Source organism: Vanellus vanellus (assembly GCF_965231255.1).
Source record: "Vanellus vanellus genome assembly, chromosome: 2".
NCBI lineage: Eukaryota > Metazoa > Chordata > Aves > Charadriiformes > Charadriidae > Vanellus > Vanellus vanellus.
In genome coordinates this window covers 104,989,720-105,008,264 of record NC_138906.1, presented here as the reverse complement: position 1 = coordinate 105,008,264, position 18,545 = coordinate 104,989,720, and the positions used below count along the sequence as shown (strand labels likewise).

The following is an 18,545-nucleotide window of genomic DNA, read 5'->3' as shown; positions in this document are numbered from 1 at the left end:
CTTTGTAAAGCAACATACTGTGATAGGCTGGGCTAGTTGCTGAAAATCACACGTCAACATGAAGAGAGAGCTAGCTGGAAGAGAAAACCATTTTTGAAGTAGATATGTGTTGTCAGAAAAGTGCAAATTTTCTCTCTTTTCTCCTATGATGTTCCCACCTTCCTGATCAGACTGCCTGTTTGCTGGCAGTCTCTTCCCTGTTTCTGAGCGTGCAACTGCACTGTTAGCAATTAAGTACTATTTCTTATACCTCAGAAAAATCAAAACAGCACTGAATTCAGACTGCATCAGAGATGGAGATGCTGGCTGAAAGTAGCGTGCAGAAAAAAACTGGGTTTAAGGAGTAGAAGGAAGATAAAGGGAGGAAGGAAGAGGGGGTGTGTGAAAGGCTGGGAAAATGTGCTAGACAGAGAAGTCAGTTAAGACCACAAAACCAAAAAAAAAAAGTCACAAAATCACTCAGATTTCAACATAACAGTCTCAGACAGTACCTTTTCAATAGAGACATTTCCAGTATATTAGGATTTCCATAACTCATCGGAAAACCTCAGCACTACCACACAGTGAATCCAATCTTGAAGCTCTTACACAGAACAGGAACTGTTCTAAGTCCAGTTACACCAACCTGAATGTCATTCTATGGCACTGTGACAAAAATGCTAGATTTCCATTATTGCCTCTTCTTCATTATAACGGATGCTCAGAAGTCCCCCTAATTATCCAGGGTAAGCAGTATGTATCTTGTGGCTTTCAGCTCTATGCAAATTTTGATATTTTTATGGCCACATCCACGGGATGCTGCACTGAAAGATCAGATTGTTTTTAAGAGTGAACCTTATCTCAGCAATCAAGAATAAAGTCATATTACTCTGCTTAAAAGGTTTTCAATTTCCTTTTGCAAAAACCTCTTTTTTTTCTCCAGCAAATGCTACCCTAAGTATTTCCAGCAACTTAAAGTAGAGGGCAAGAGAAAGTTGAGTAAAAAGGAAAAACATTCCGTGACATTTTAGCTCAAAGTGGAAAAATTACTTTTTGAACTGTAGCTGCAGACAAGTTAAATTTGCTCAGTGTGCAAATAACTACAGTTACATAAGAAATAGATCTTCAGCTTCTGAAGTGCAAAAAGAAGCTACTGTTAAAGTGAGAGTTTTTATGGGAAAGCCCTGTATCTTTTTGCTTCCAATACCCATTTCACACTTGCTGAATTTACAAATGACAGCAAGACTCAACACGCCTTAGCAATGTGGAACTTCTCTTTTCTCAGGCAGAAGATTTAGCATCAGACCTGAGCAGAGCTGGGGTTTTGGCTTTGTACCAATGCATAGTGTAAAACCATGTCTCACAACCAGTTACACTGACCTAGCTGTGCAGTCAGTTACACCATCAGAAATACAAGCGTGTGAAACTGAGAATTAAAATAAAACATGGCTCCAGCATGCTTCTTTCCACCTACTGCCCAGGAGCATCAAAGACAACAGAACTAGCATTAGGGGAAAACGATGAGGACAGAACTTCAAATTGCACTTTTACTGGGGTTTAATACTTTAATAAATGCTCCAGGACAGACTTACCAGATACTGTCTTAGATACTGGAGATTCTGCTGTGGTTTGGCCCTGGGTAACCATAGGTAAAGCTTGGCAATCTCTCTAATAGGGAGAATGCACTCCACTGTAACTGATTTTACAGATATAACCACATTCTAAGGTAATACATTAAACACAAGAGGTTTTTTGGGCTCTTCTCAAATATAACTAATGGAAATTCTAGTTTGTTACTTTGACCTCTCTCACCCACTTCCAGAGCAGGTGATACAACGTATCATTGGGTCCTGATCTATGACCACAACAGTAAAATCACAAGAAGGTTATGTGAGCAAGAAAGAAGATATTGCTCCCTTTCAGGATCTCTTACTGTTTCCTCAAGATTTAAGACACAAACAGCTTCACCTTCATTTTTCCAGCATGAAGATGCTAAAGCAGTGAACAACGTTTTCAGGGTGAAGTATGGGCAGACCCATATCAGAAAGGCCATCTCAGCAACTCGAACAGTTCAGAGAGAGTTAACAAAGAATGGGCAGTGCATTACACCCCTGCTTTTCCAACTCCTTGCTAATTTAATTGGTACTGCCATTAAACTCATTTGACAGGACATTTATCTAGTTCTATATCAAAGCTAACAAGAAGGGAACTATAGGAAACCACCACAACAGCATGGTGTCTGAAGCACAAGACCTTAAAAAGTACAGAGTGTACTTCCCTATTTTTCTTGTCAGTTCTGCAGTCTGAGGGCGGGAGAACAAAGCCCAAGACCGTAACTCCTCCCCAGCCACAACCACAGCAACTGCGCTTCCTCCTTCTAAACCCATGCAAGCCCAACTGGCAAGACCCAAACCAAGAAACACTAGTACTTAGCAGTTGTGTGCACAAGAGAAAAACATGCTCTCAACTTATTTCATGTAACCTTTAGCTACATATTTATTCATGTTTTCACTGAAACACAGATCTAGTGACATTCTGCCGAGATTATACAATTCAGGCAACTCCTTAAACGCTAGCAGCAGGTGCTGCGGCACTGACGAGAGCTTGCTCCTCACTCGCATCTGCCTTGCCTCCCACCTTTAACTCTTCCACCAGTTGCGCTGCACAGAAGCCTCGCTACATCTTCAGTGGCCTTCACGTACATGCAAGAAAGGGAAACAAGGAAATGCAAAAATACCAGCTCTGATCCAGAGACAGTTTATCTTCCATACATACTTACAATGAGCCTAGCATATTTTAGACACTAGAAAGATTAAATATTATAACTACAATTGACCCTATTAAATTCAGCACCTGAAGAGTTTAATGAACAGTCAACTATTCCAACACGACCTGGATTTAAATACATAAATTCTTCCCTTTAACTTTATAGCACAGCCACTTGCCTACTTAAACATTAGACATGGACTTCCAATAGCATACTGGATGATGGTCTTAAGGTTAATTTTTAAGGACAGATGTCATAGCTACCACATACTTGGCGTTCTCAGAGGCTTCAGACAGCACAGTCATTTCTGTATCACTATGATATCATCTCTCTAGCTGAAGCACATTAGTGCCTGAAGGCTCCACTCAAGGTCTCCATGCACTACAATTAATACAGAATGACACTGCATCTGTCCCAACAAACAATCCAGTTAGACAGTATGAAGGTTAAGAAATGAAATAGGATGATAGAGTGAGCACAAAAGGATTTGCTCAAGGCCAAATCTAGGTCGATGGTAGAATCTGAAGAAAACAGACATCTATCAAATTGAACCGGTCTTGCTGAACCTGACTGCCCAGAAACTTCCCTTCACACCTCTTTTTGCCTCGTCCAAAAGCAGCACTTCCTTGTACCATGCACTGGCTTAACCAGACACTGGCTGGTCGAGAGAATTTCTACACCATGTAACCTATAAAACTGGCTGGTGAAAATGATCATCAAATCTCTCAGAGAAAACGTTGGTGCTCTGAACATTTTAAAGTTTTTCTCTCTTTTTCCTTTGCCTTCAGAAAGATATTAGCTTGAGAAGGAGTGTTTAAATCAATACATCAAATTACAAAGAGTACACCACTAGAGACCCTGTGCTCTTTATTGCTTTGCAGCAAAAGGTAAAACTCTGAGAAAACACACAATTATACTAGAGAACAAAAATAGTGCTATACAACTTTGCTAGGGGAAAAGTGAAAAGGCTGCACTCCGATTAAATTATGTATGATAATAAGACTATTTAAATGTAATAAAATCAAATGCCACTTTTGAATTTATTTTTTTTACAGAAAAGCATATCCCAGACTTCAAAATCCACATAATCTTTATGTCATGTATCTCTCAAACTGTCAGTATGAAAAAATATACCTCTATCTTACAAAAATAACACTTCAGAGCAATTAACAAAGCAAATAAAATTACTTCATCTGCTGTTTTTTTCCTTTCCCGATATTTTATGATGCATACCAAGAGGAAGCACCTGGTAAAAACCACACACGTAGCTCAGGTCTGTAAGCAGTCTCAACCATGAGACATAGGGCATCAGATGACATCCATGTGAAAACACTTTTGCATCTACGAGGTGAACAATACAACTACTGTCCTGAGCCAGGCATCTTCAGAATTTCACCTCCCTCTCATCAGGGAGAGCCAGAAAACTTTCTGCCAACATTATCAGGAGTAAGGCTGTGCAGGGTGCAAATTTCTGAACATTAGCAAGACAAATGGGGAAAAAAAAAGAGGAGAGAAAACAGAATCCCCTCAGAAGTAGTGTAGAAACGGTTCAATTTATTGATACGTGCTCCTGTAGCAATTTAGCTTGAACTAATTATACGAAGTTCCCCTTAAACACTGAGAACCAGTTAGTTTATTAAAATTATCAAATCAACCACTGCAAACCACATTATAGAATCTAGGTAAATATAGGGCAATTAAAGGCAAGATTTTTCAGTAGTTTACTACACAGCAAGACTTGGTCACTGTTAGCACATAGCTTTTAGTTCAAACAAAACACTAAATTGTAGACCGAGTGCCTTATCATCACTACATCTCTTTTCCATTTTGGCCTGTGAGAAAGCAATATACTGTGGCAATTTACATTTCCCGAAGTTTTTCAGAGTTAGACAACAGAGGTAGCAATTGGTTTTGGTTCCTTAGCGTTTATTTACGGCACACCCCAAGTATGTTAAGGACATAAAATAGGTAGATGATCCAGGATTTCCAATAATCTAACATGTTCCAAGCCTGTATAAGTTCTTAATCAATCCCTTGACATGTCAGGGCAGTATGTTTTGAGCTTTTATTACAGGTCACAAGCTTGGTTTCTAGCTCCCCACAGTACTATTTGACCTGAGACACATGAAAATCAGGCTCCATGGACTTGGTGCACTCGGTAGTTGCTGTGGAATAGACGGGACAATGCCAGAAACCTTCTTTCCAACCCTACTTTCCCGAACAATCAATGAAATTAAGGGACAGTTTGGCAGGTAGCAAGAAGGTTCAAAGGTTTTGCAATGCCAATATATGTGCTGTGCAGAATTCTCAGAGGGAGAGAACCAAAACAAAAAGCAGCAGACAACTGTGTTATTGTGATACTTACGGGTAGCTTTAGTCAGTGCAAAAGGGCATGTGGCACTTCGTAGCTTAATGGTGCCACATTAACACAGATCAACGACAACTCTGAACAAAGACCAATAAAATTTCAGCCATCTACTCTGATCTACTCTTCTACATTTAGCTCTCTGAGACCTTAAAGAAAATCAGAGCATGGACAGCCCCTTCTTTTCACTATTGCTGTTTTTAGATATATTTACGTAAGTTTAAACCCAAGTATTAACACTAAGAACAAAGTTAAACAAAATAAATACTTACACATTTACTAATGCATTAAGCAGACTGCTAAGTCTAATATCATCCAATGTAAAAAGAAAGATAAACTGCTGGGTTCATTGAATAGGTTTTTATGTATCTTACAAAGCCATAAAATAATACAGATCCATTAAATACAAGAGAAAGAAATCTGACAGAAATGAGATAGAGTATGTTATTGCTTTGAGTAAAACGACGAGGGTTTTGCAAATGTTTTTGGCATTATTTAGGTCAAATAGACCAGCTATTTTTCAAAGCATCCAATTAATTTCACAGCATATCCTATTGTTTATTAAATAATCACTGTAGCATGTCAGATTTCTAAATCAAGAAAAGAACAATATTTTGAGAGAAGTATCACAGCGTGGGAAGCCATCTCTTTGTCTTTTGCAAATTTCTCAATTTGAAAGTATCTTGGTGTCATGTTAGACACTTGATGAAATAATTGCTTTACAGATCTCTATTTCTAATTTTGTAATTCAAATAACCAAATTTACTGAAAGTAAAGCAAAGCTAGATGTCAACTAAAAGAAACCCCCAAACCCACCCCAACCATAGTAATTGCTGTATTATAGGACGTTTATTGAACAACCAAGAATTATGATTGCTACAGTTTGGCAACAGTCTCTCTAATGTCACTATACATAAAATAGCCATCTGGAGAACTGGTCTATCAGTTCAGGAGCCAGTAGAGTATTTGTGCAGCAAATTTGACATCATAGGTTCAAAGCAGCTGCCTAAAATGATGTTGTTCTTTGGTACTATATTTTTGGGAAAGGAAATATAGAAAACAACCTGAAGTTATAAGTACTGAATTTTAGAAAGACCCTTAATGAGATATTAGCCTCTTTCATTGCAATTCTACTGCTAAGGGCGAGGAGAGGCAGCAGAGCATTTCCCCTGTAGTCTCTGCAAGCTTTCAGCAATTGTCTCCCATACCACACTGTAAGACTGGTGGGAAAACAGTTCTAATTTACAGCTATATTAAACAACAACAGGAAAAAAAAAAACTAATTCAGCTTTAAAAAAAAAAAAAAGTATGACATATGGATGACATATGGTTACTACTGCCAATAAGAACTTTAATGCTGCCTCTAAGAACTGAATCAAGATCCACTAGTCACGTGGAATACATAGTAGCACCGTAACCATGTATTTCCTGATTTTAAATCTGTGGCCTTATCATTTCTTGTGATATGATTACTGTCTTCCATGCATAAAGGGAGATTTTGATCAAGCATTGCTTATTTTAAAGTTTAGGGGATTGGTGTTTTGGTTTTTTGTCATTGTAGAAGGATGAGTGAGGACAGAAGATATTGCTACAGAAATAAGTTCCCCCTTCAAAAGTATTTTAGGTAAATGAATATTATTTTGATTGCAGAATCAAGTATTGTCCATGAACTAATTAGGAAAAATAAGGAATTAAAAAAATTGCAGCAATCCATTTCCTTGTAGACCTGTCTTAACACACTAAGTGCAGACTCATGACCACCTGACTCTTGCTCACCACTGCAAACTTGCACCTATTGCATAGGCTGCTACGGTTTGAAGAATCTCTTCCTTTTTGAGGCCCCATGTGCCCATCAACTCACTCACCTGCAACCCAGATGCATCAGACACACATGATCCCACGGTGGAAGAAAAGTTATGATGTGTTTTTCTCACCAAATTTTGTCCTCAAAGACCAAAGGAGGGAATATGCGGTGCACAACATCCCATCGAGGTCTGCATACCTGCCGTATCACACCTGCAGGTTCTCACACCCTTGGTCCGAAAGGATCAAAATATCTGGCTCAAAACATCTGTTTGGTGCATTTGACTTTGCTGGATCTGCACAGCTCAGTTTTCTAGAGGGGGAGTCTACAAGACTGGTCACTACAAGACCACAGCTTGGGACTCATACTATTGCTTGTACCGAAATTGAAAATTTGGGCCACAAAACCATTTTGTAAAATACTGCACAAACACAAAACAAAAACATAAGTCGCCAGTTGTCCTCTCTTCCTGCTGTTTTCTCCCTATTCCTTCCAGTGTGTTTATGCATTTTCCTAAAGGATATGGCAAAGGACTAGCAGCTATATGATTTCTAGTTTGTATACCTTTTAGCTGCTACTCTGCCACAGCAATGTAAAATATGCACATTCTTCCAAATAAAGCATAGAATTATCTGTTCACTTCATCTGTCCGATGCAAAGGGCAATAGCTTTAGACAGTGTGGGCACAGACTGTAAACTTATTTTTGGGTGGGGATGGGTGGAGGGAAGTTAGCAATAGCTAGCAACAAGAAACATCTTTTTTTATATATATAGAAAGATGTCTCTTTTTTAAGATATGTGTGAATTCTCTTCCGGTACAATGCAGAAAAACAAATAAACATGATATTATCACAAGACCAACAGAATACCACATTACATGCAAAATATACAACAGTGTCAGCAGAAGCTTAGAAAGCAAATACTAACTTTTAACAAACATTTTGATAGTTGTCATTTTTTTTTTCCCCGAGGAGGAGATTTTTAAAGTTGTATATCCTCAGACTGAAAATCTATTCCTTTAGAATTCTCGTATTTTATGTGTTTCCATAGTTTCTTTCTTATGGATAAAGCCAATAACATGCAGAACATAATTCAGCTCACTGGTTCTTCAAAAATTTTTGCAATATCATGCTTCTAAGGCTCATTTCATTCATTTACACCATGACTGAGAAGCTTTCTGTCAGCTATGGATCTGATGCAGGAGAACATCACATCTCTCTTAAATCTGGCACAGCAAAATCCTCGTTTGGCCACATTTCATAGGACCCTCTTTAAAAAAAAAAGGTGGTCATTTTATAGTGACAACTACAAAATAGTAATGATGAAAGTGAACTGGTAAACACACTAATGTACTAAAAAACTATATATTTCATAACATACATATTTCTGAAGTCGCCTTGCCTCTTCAATATTCTATACTTACCTTGGTTGACTTGTCAGCGCTATGTTCTCGTTTTCCCACATGGTTTCCCATGATGGATCACCAGAACTTCAAATTCTGAAAAGATAAAACCGAAACAGCATTTTTGAAACCAATACATTTGTACTGAAATACAAATTAATTTTTTAATTTGACATGGAACAAAAAGATAGTTCTCATACAATAAGCATTTTTCCAGTGCAAGGCAAGATCTGTGAAAGATCCTTAGGGGAAAAAAAAAGCTTATCTCGTCTATTTTGCAAATCTAAGCAATACCAGAAAACTTTCCTTCTTTTAAAAAAAACACATAAACAGAGCAGGAAAAATAAAGTGTTTACAGTGAAATCCGCACATAAACTAAAACTATATTAGGAATTAGGTAGAGGCCCTGTCTTTCAATAGTACACTTATAATACCAATACAGGGTAATTATGCATCAAATGATCTGTAACTACAAACTTCCATAAAAGATCAAGTAAGTTCTTTCAAATTCACATTTGCCATTATATAAACAGCAATTACTGAAAAAAAAGCACCACACTAAACAGCTAACAATTTGCTGTGGAGGTGAGAATGTATAAGTTCTTTACAGCCCACACTTTCATGACAAGCACCTAAGAAAGGAATGCCAACTCTTTCTTTGTATTTTCTGGCTCATCCTGTTGTATCTCAGCTTTAACAGAGCTTATGTAGGTTAAACCACAACACTCAAATTTCAGCTTGTAGAGTACGCTTGTGGTTACGGTACATACTTCTTCTCATAGAAACTTGTTTGTATAGGACCTTATACACAGCTGCTGCCTTCAGCCAATTTGAATGCACTGCAAGGTAGCATTTAAAGTCCTGAAACTTAAAATTACATGCAAAAGAAGTTTCAAGTGGACTTTTTCCTCTCAGAATTATGAACTGAAATTTCAGTAATAAAGTGAAGTTTCTGGTGCTAACAGTAACACTTCATTACTCTGCAATAAGCAGACGTATATACCATAAAGCCTTAGCATCAGAAATCCTGGGAAAACACTCTCACTATCAGAGGGCCAAGTCATTTCATTAAGCATAATCTTATGAAAAGGCCTGGGAGAAAAGGATAAGCAGACCTTTGCTGTGATAGAAAATGCATGAAGTAAAACAATAGGCTATTAACCTGTTACAGTCGGTAGAATGGACAATATAGTTATAACCCCAGCTGCACATACTGGTTTGTGTACCAAAGGACTCTAAAGATAGAGACTTTGATTACTTCTGACTCTCCATCATAGAAAAGTGTACTTTATCAAAAGTAATCTTTTCCTATATCTCTACTGTAACTTTTAGAGAGACTGACAGATGATAAATTTTCAAATTAGTGAGGGTCTGCAGTGTTCATTTGACTATTCACTGAATTTCATTCAGTCTAAAATCAAAGTGCCAGTCTAAAATCAAAGTGCCACATATCACAGTATCTGATTAAATAATTCCTCACAAATATCCACTTCTAAGGTCTCGCAAAGGAAAAATTAAAAAACATCCAAACTGAGTAAGTATACTCAAGGTAGAGTTTATTGGCAAACTGGAAACATTTGATTTTTTTTTTTTTTAACAGCACTACCTATTGCATAAAAGATTAAAAGAAAAAAAACCCCTATCCTACCAAATTGTGAAATCAGCACCACCAATTCACATTTTTGTGAGATTATGAAAATTTTCAAGGAAAAATACAAATAAATTCATATACACTGGGTTTCAGAGCTGAACTATCTCAAAATGGCCCTTCCTCTACAGCAGCTCCTCTCACACCACTTACTTTGCAACATAAGGAAAAGAGAATGGAATACAAAACTACAGGAAATGTCTACAGTGGAATATAAAGGCATAATGTTCTGAGTGTTACTCTTCCAGTCATTTATCAGAAGATTAAATATCAAACTTGATCTGTAATACACACATGTTTAAGTAACCAGAGTATGGAGCCAAAATAACACTTGCAAACTAGAACTCTGATCAGTGTCCTCCTGCCTCCCCTTTGTCTCCCTGCTGTCTTTGGAGAAATGCTCCGGAAACAACCACCCTGTACCTATGAAACACTGAGCACAGCAGAGTCCCAGTCCTGCAATGCCACTGTAGAAAAAGATACCAGATACAAATGAGCTTTGCTGTGAAATGAAGCCAGGTAAATGTTTAAAAAAAAAAAAAAAAAAAAAAATCATTTGCTAACCAGTGAAAAGAAAAATCAATAAAAACTTCGATGCTGCCACTCCATAGATACCTGAAAATGCTAAGGCCAGTTTTCTGCTCAAATGTCTGCACAAAGCAAGCAAACAAAATGAAAAGCAAGCAAACAGGGAAGTGCATGAAATGGCTGATCAATGCATTCCTGATTCCCACGTGCATAATTCCTTCAGCAAGACACCAAAAGTGACACTTGGAAAGGAGTAAAAAAGAAAAAAAAAAAGACTTGGAGAAATGGAAATGCACAACGCTATTCGAAGTTTAGGAGTGTTGTTTGAGAGTACACCTACATCTGTGCCGAGTGTTATATTTCTTCTAAAGGAACAGACTTAAAAGCTGAAAACTAATGGCATTAACTAAACCTGTAAATCACCACTTCTGTTCCCTTTATTGTTTTGAATGTGTCAGAGGGACAGCATGTGGTCAAAATCCACAATTGAACCCTTCTTATTCTCACCTCATATCCAGAAATTAATACAACTAGATTTTACTTCATCTTTTCCATGCATTTATCAACGCAGATGTTTAAACTCAAGATAAATTAGCTGTATGTACCTGCTATAAATTCCTTATGTAGAGATAAAGCTATCTTTTAGTCAAAGGGACAAAAGCAACCAGCCGGATAGTAAGAGTATCTTAAAAGGTACAGAATTCTTCACACTGCCTGTTAAACGGAGAAAACTAAGTGGTCCTTTGGGAATAAAAGGCTTCCAAAAAATCTGACATGAATTAGGAAAGGAAACGCATATTGCCAACTATTCTGTAGACACCTGATTAGGAAGTGAAAACATACATACAAACAAGCCCGTAAACGTTAAAATAATTTACAACAACCCAAACCCCTAATTTTTCACTTTAGCCTCAAGCAGAAGTCTGCCTGACTTTATTGAAAACTGAGCATACGGGTCATTTTCACTTCAGGATGCAAGTACATCCTGAAGTGTTAAGACCTACAACACTGATTTTCATTCTTACTGTCGTGAGGAGACCACACTGCACAGGTTCTACCAGCACCAATCTTTATGCAATAAGTTGAGTCACTGACTTCAGTCGGATTACTCATTGTATGATCTTTGTAGGAACTTGCAGCCAACTATTCAAAAAATCTGAGCTGGAAAGAGATTTGTATTTTCTTTTTAGCCACCTTCATAACATACAGAGCTGCTTAGTCTGGCAACCTGTATATAGCGAAGCAGCAGCTTCTTGCACTTATTAATGGCAGTCAACTGATGAACATTCTTGTTTGTAGATGTGTCCGTACATGCTTTAGCACTGATAAACAGCCACAAGAACAGTCATGAAGCTCTAAAACAATGCAAAAACACAAGTACTGTAGAAATGCAGTAACCTTCCTTGAATCTGATGTGAATCACATCTAAAAATAAGCTGCCAAAATGGGCCTGAGCATGAGATCGAGCTTATGACCACAACAACAGCGTTTGTCAGAAGCCTTCCTGGTGAAATCCGGCAAGTTTCGTAAATCCTGCGAGATGAAAGATTTGCACATGAGCTTGAGTCATAAAATGAGAGGCAACACTATGCAGGTCTGCAGGATCAGAATACATCACCAGCTCCCCTATAAAACTCCCCACCAAGACCGTGGGTTCCAGCATATTTTCCCCACCAAAACCGTGGGTTCCAGCATATTAAAACCATCGGAGAGGCTCAGGAAATAACAGGCCATGTGAGCAAACTGACTTAATGGGACTGAAAGTTGAAAACATTTCAGCTACCTAACAACTCTTTTGGGTGAAGTGAGTGAATTTCAGTGGGATGCTGTGAACTGCTCCTGCAGACACCACCAGCAGAGTCACCCGGCCACCTCAGCACTATGCAACAACCACGTACTGAGCTGAATCAGCTCTGCTGGCGAGACCTGGGCACTTCCCAATCGCTGACTGGTATAGAAGTAACTCCAGCTATCCAGCCTGCTTCAGGTAATTCCAAAAATAGCCCAGGGATTTTCCCCGGGGAAATAAAACAGTGTCTCCTCCCATCAATCTACCTTCTTACGGAGTCAGTTTAACAGGTAACCTGATGGAAGCCGAGACCAAGCTGCTTTCCTGCTTTCTTCACGATAGGAAGCCATATTCCAAGTAGCAACAGCTACAGAAATGCCACTGCCTTACCCAAGGAGAGAAACTTCTCCTTGCTGTTTGCCAAACACAAAATATAAATAAACCACAAACAAATACAAAAAGGGATGGAAAAACTCAGTCCTACGCATCACATTCATAAACAATACCTATAAAAATACATGTACATTGGGATCATGTAACTTATTTCTCTTCATCCGAACAGTTGATTAAAAATAGGGGTTTAGAAGCATATATTATTATATCTTTTTTTTTTTTTTGGCCCATTCTAGTCTGCCTGTTGAAATTAAATGGATATTTGTAGTTAAAAAAGAGATTCTAATCATCTTCCCATACACACAGTGTCCTATAAAGAGGCTGACATTATGATTTAGAATTTTCATTGAAAGGCAGAAAAACACTTCTCTAAACTTTTTGAATATAGTGAGAAATGCAATGGTATCACTTTCTGCAAGTTACGCTGTTTTAACTGCAAAGTAGCATTTTCTCCTTCACACATGGGAGCCTGAGAAAAGTTCACCCCTTGTAATGGTCAGACTTTAAAGAGCATCCTTCTCCTGTAGTATCTCACAGAACACTGTAATTTTTGTATATTCTAAATATAAACAATAAACCTCACCCCAGAATCTGGTTTACAGTGACAGCTCAGCAACTGTAATTCACGAGTTACAAGAGGCTATAAGCCAATGCACCTGGAACACCTTTATTGAACATTAATGGTTACTTCATATTAAAATACATAAAGTACCAAATGTAAAATCACAGGATGCTGCAAATGAATTGTTAAATATGATCCTTGAAGAGTAATTTAGTTATGTAAAATAAGGGTTCAATCTTACCTCTTCCCACACACTTAGTTATGACTCAACAGACCTAAACATAATAATAAAGGTATGCAAGTACTTACATATTTACAAGTATCAGAACATAATTATTAGCTTGTCTAGGAGTACGTATTCACCACAGACTGATGTTGCTGGATAATGGTGCAGAGCTACAACACTAGATACGTTTCCCAAGTGCTCGTGGCCTTACTCATGCACGGGAAGGGCAATCATAGAATATAAAGATATTTGAGGAATTTACTTAAAACTTCCTGCTAAATTGATGACTATTCTTATCCACATAAATATTACATTTTACTACTATATCCTGATCTTGTTATACAAAATAAAAAGCGTAATTACTTTTAAGACATATTCAAGTCCTCTAATTTTCATAGCCCTCTACAGTAGACTCAATTACAAACTTATCCAGCAAAACGACGTGCAAAAGATGTTTTTTTCCCTAGTGTCAGGTCCAGGTTATGCAGCTTCCTAGGAATCAAGCTGACACACTGCCCAGCACTGGCTGCCAGCTAGATGGAAATCTTTGAGTGGGTTTTTTTAGGGTTGCAATGTGATATACATCTTTGGAAGGAAGCCCTTCACTTCAGCCTTCTTTCAAAACAGATCGAGACACTGGGCATGCCTCATCTATTTCTTCAGAATTCCCTCCTCGTGGTAACCTAGTACTCCACCAAGAAAAAACCCCTCTGGTGGGCGTTGGCGAGTGACCTGCAACTAATTCCATCAGCACCCACAGTCAGACGCTTCAGATATAGATGGGAGCAACCACATAACAAAAGTAACCTGCCTCGTGGGCAAACTCCTTCCTAGGAATCCTGCCCTCTTAATTCAAGCGTTAAATTATTTTGTAATATATAGTGCCTTATACGCCGTACAAGTTTCATCTTTACTTAATGCAGATTAAATTTTTCATTACCTGTGAAATTGTGTAATCATTGCTAGATCAAACATTATTTCACTTTTGACTTCCACAACGATACAGTTCTGAGGAACCCTTCCTGACAGAAAAATACATTATTATACATTTCTGTGAATGATCAAAACCAAGATTCCAGTGGTGATCGTAATATTTATATCAGAGAACTCACCAGGAGTTTAGTACCAATAGGTATATTTAATCATGCTTGTACAGTGCCTTGCATATGAGAATCCTGGCCTTCCTAGACATTAAAGCAATTTCCATATTTACAGACAACTGTACATGCCTTAGCGAGGATCCTAGACCTAGAAAACCACCCCTGTGAGAGACAGACCAAATTCTTAAACAATATTTATCTGAGAAAGTACTCCCTAGTGCTAGCACAGTTGCTCAATATTTTACATACACCTCGTATATCACTGCAAAGAACATCAAAATTATTTAATTTTCACTACAATATTATGCAAACGGTACGACACAGGAGAAAGGCTACAACACTGAGACAGAATACGTTCTGGGAAGAACAATGCTGCAAGCCAATTCCTAAAATTACCAAGGGGTAAGTACAGCAGACAGGACCCAAGGTTGGTTTTTTTTTGTTTGTTTTTTTTTTTTTTGTTGTTGTTGTTTGGTTGGTTTTTTTAAGATCTTTTCTGACTGCTTTGATTACAATTTTCCTCTCTGCATCACCAACAAGAAGGGTATTGCATATCATTTTTTTATAAAAGCATTTTCAGGAATCTCACCTCAGCACAGCTAAGGACAGTCCAAACCTGATTACAGACAACAGTCTGTAAAAAAAAAATATAATGAAATTACGAATTACATATATTTATTTTCTCTAGCTTAGGTTTCTCTTGCTTTTCTCTTCTTTCTTCCTTCAACCCACTCCACTCTCCTTACTGGAATACCATCAGTCTCATCCCACCCATTAAGAAAAAGAAAAGATAGAGTTTTAAAACAAATTTCTCAACGGGGTTTTCCTGCTTCCCTTCATGAATAGAAAAATGCTCACCTAACATCACTCAGCACACACTGCTAATTATCTATACTTCCTTATATAAATACAAATTGTCAATAATTATAATCAAATGGCATTAGCCACATGCTTACTGTTTGTCTTCAAAACACCATGCTTAGTGGAGCCCTGTGAACTCTATGTGAATCCACCTTCATGGTCATAAGGAAATTTGCTTAATCACCTCCACTTTTAAAGAGAGGCCAGTGCATTTTATGGGGGAGCTAGGTACCACCCCAAGGACCTGGGGCAAGGTACAGATGCCCCCAGCACATCCAAGCACCCCACCACGCCATCCCTGCTGCCTGCTGCACTTCTACGACAGCACCTACACCTAAGGGGCTTGACAAAATGTGGATTTCCTTGTATGTCTTCCATGCCTTTGCTCAGATACTTGTGCCTCACAGCTACGCCCAGCCTAGGGAACAGAGAGGACCACATATATGTCTAACATACACATCCCTTGAACCTATACCAAAAGGAAACGTTGCCCTGCTATGAAATTAAGATCAATTTTTGTATTTTTAGCTCAGCCACCAATATCAACAGGTTCATTTAATTTGCTACATCCTATCTTTTACACACAACACCACAACAAAACAGGCTGTGTTTTGTTTTGTTTTTCATATTGGAGGACTGTTAAGGTCTGCATGGCATACAAAACCTCAGAGCAAGGACCAATTTTTCCCAACACTCTGGAAAGGATCAGACACATAATCATTGGTGATTTTCTTCCAGCATCTGTGTGCTCCAGAGACAAACAATTTGATATTGCAGTAAAATAAATTTTCTAATGGGAAAAAAAAAAAAAAAAAAAGGGACAGAGAAAGATCGAGAGAGAATGGCTAAGAACAGAGATGCATTATAGCTTCATTCTATATATTGCAAAGATATGCAGTAGACTCCTGAGACCATCAGTTTTCACTATCATTGCTTCTGAAGTACCATATTTCTTTTAGCAGTACACCTCCGCAGCTGCAGACTTCACCTCTTGGCCTCAATGTGTCAACAACTAAAAGGTACACACTTGACATAAATGCTAAAATATTTTTTAAAAAGATAAACCAGCACACAAGAATATGTAACATAAGTGCAGTATTAACCAGTAAAAAGAAAAAAGAATGAAATTCAAATTCAAATCCAAATCAGAGGATTTCAGACCAAAGTAATAATCTTACCAGTACCAGAGGGGAAAAAGCACAGAGCAATCAAGAAACCGTACAGACAAGTATTATTCATTACTTGGAGACTTCCAGTTTTTGAGATTAAGGTACTCTGAAATCAGACAAGACCTCCTCAAATCTGTTTTTTCATAAAAATGAAAAGATACCGTGAGAATAAAAACAAGATATATTTGAAGACTCACATTTTTTTCCTGTTCTCTGCTTAGAAAAACAAGTCCTCTCCAAATGGTGAACAGTATATTCTCCCTTTTAAAGTGAGGTAGGTCATCTAAGCTTCCCAGTGAACACAGCCACTTTGATGATCAGTGTTTCGTTAACACACCGTAGAGACTGATAACAAAATGCACACCTGCAGTGTGTCTAAATACACATGAATCAAAGACACTATATGCTGGCTCTTCTCATATTCAAGAGACTGACAGATGGGACAAGAAGATGATTCACCCTCTCAAGACACCGTTAAGTTTGCTGTGAGAAAACACTGAACCACTATACACTTCTCAATTAAATAACTCCACTAAAAAAGAAAAGAAAAAAAAAAAAAAGGGAAGAAAAAGCCTTTCTCTCTGCCCGACCTTGCCTTCTGTTCTGACTTCATATATAATCTATCTATACTGTAAACATATCAACCAAGAGATGGGTTTCCTGTAAATGCTCCTCTGTTACATTTGGCATAAATATTGATATTACGAAAGGGTCTGACTTTCACCATACTCCGAGTTGACTCCCTTTTGGCTCAATCTACTGCTGTAGAGTCATGTCCCTCCCTTTCCATAGACACACTGCCAAAGAGGCACAAAACCCAACCTTTCTTTTCTGACCTGAAAAAAATGCATCCTTAACTGTTTGCTTAGATTTTTCACTTTTTGTGCATTGTACTTCTTTTTGCCTTCTCTTTTACTAGCTTTATTTCCTGAGAGTTTGTGCATGAGATTATGCTCTGAAAGTAATTTTTAGGTAATTTGATGGAGACTTAGTCCTCAGTATTGTCATTTATGAATGTGCTTAAAACATGTAACAAGGTCGAAGGTTGACGTGACAGCCTCCTAACAGGTCACCATTATCTGCAGTCCACTAGCACAAAAAAGACAGTTCTCCAGCTTGAAATGGTTTGCTATGCAAGTTGCAAGTGACACCTCATGAAGCTTAAGTAAGGATTTGTAAATTCCTCTGCTCCTAAATCAATAAATAAATTTAAGAACAAAGTGACTTACAAAGCTGTAGAGAAGCAATTTTTCTGTGCTCATGAATGCCTATCTGGAAACACAGAAACTATGACACCAATTTGGGATTTTCTCTGGCAATTATGCAACAGTTTGCTCCCCCTTCTGAACAAAGAAAGCAAAATTATTTTTTTGCTACAGATAATTGTATATCTGAGAAATAAATAAATCTATCTTCTTTTCAAATGGAATTTTAGTCTAGGTATTTTGGGCTTCAGCTGTTTAAGTCAGAGGCTCAGCAGGTTACATTCACTGAGCTGTGAGCTGTTGCACATGGAATTTTAAATAATTGATGAGTAACAGCAGCAACCCTGGCACTGAAATCTGCACGAGAAACCACTTAAGTCTTTACATCACCCCAGTACAATTATTGCACTGTCATGGTTTGGGCCGGACTGGCCACTGAGGCGAGCGACAGGTGCTCTTCAGTTGTGTACTTCTTCAAGTATGCTTTCAAGTACTCATGTCTCATACTCAAACATTGCCTCATTTTATCTAAATCTTAAATTTCATGTACTAATGTTGCTTTCCCAACCTTTATCCAGGCTATGTACAAAGACGGCATAGAAATAGTCATTACTGAATTACTATTGAAGAGAACAATTACAGTCCCACGGAAAAATTTCTGTTTGAATATGAGAATGTATGACATGTACACAAGACAATTATTTCCCCTTCTATCATTGAAAAGCAAATGAGACCTTTTATTTCATG

At 37.9% G+C, this 18,545-nt stretch overlaps 1 protein-coding gene across 1 annotated transcript in view; it reads right to left on the bottom strand.

Annotated features, from left to right (window-relative positions):
• Positions 1 to 18,545, bottom strand: part of MBP (myelin basic protein) — a 124,152-nt gene that overhangs the window by 87,397 nt on the left and 18,210 nt on the right. Inside the window, exon 2 of the mRNA XM_082479977.1 lies at positions 8,339 to 8,413. Within this exon, the coding sequence (XP_082336103.1) occupies positions 8,339 to 8,389 (51 nt within the window). The 5' untranslated portion in view covers positions 8,390 to 8,413. The remainder of the gene's footprint in view (positions 1 to 8,338; positions 8,414 to 18,545) is intronic.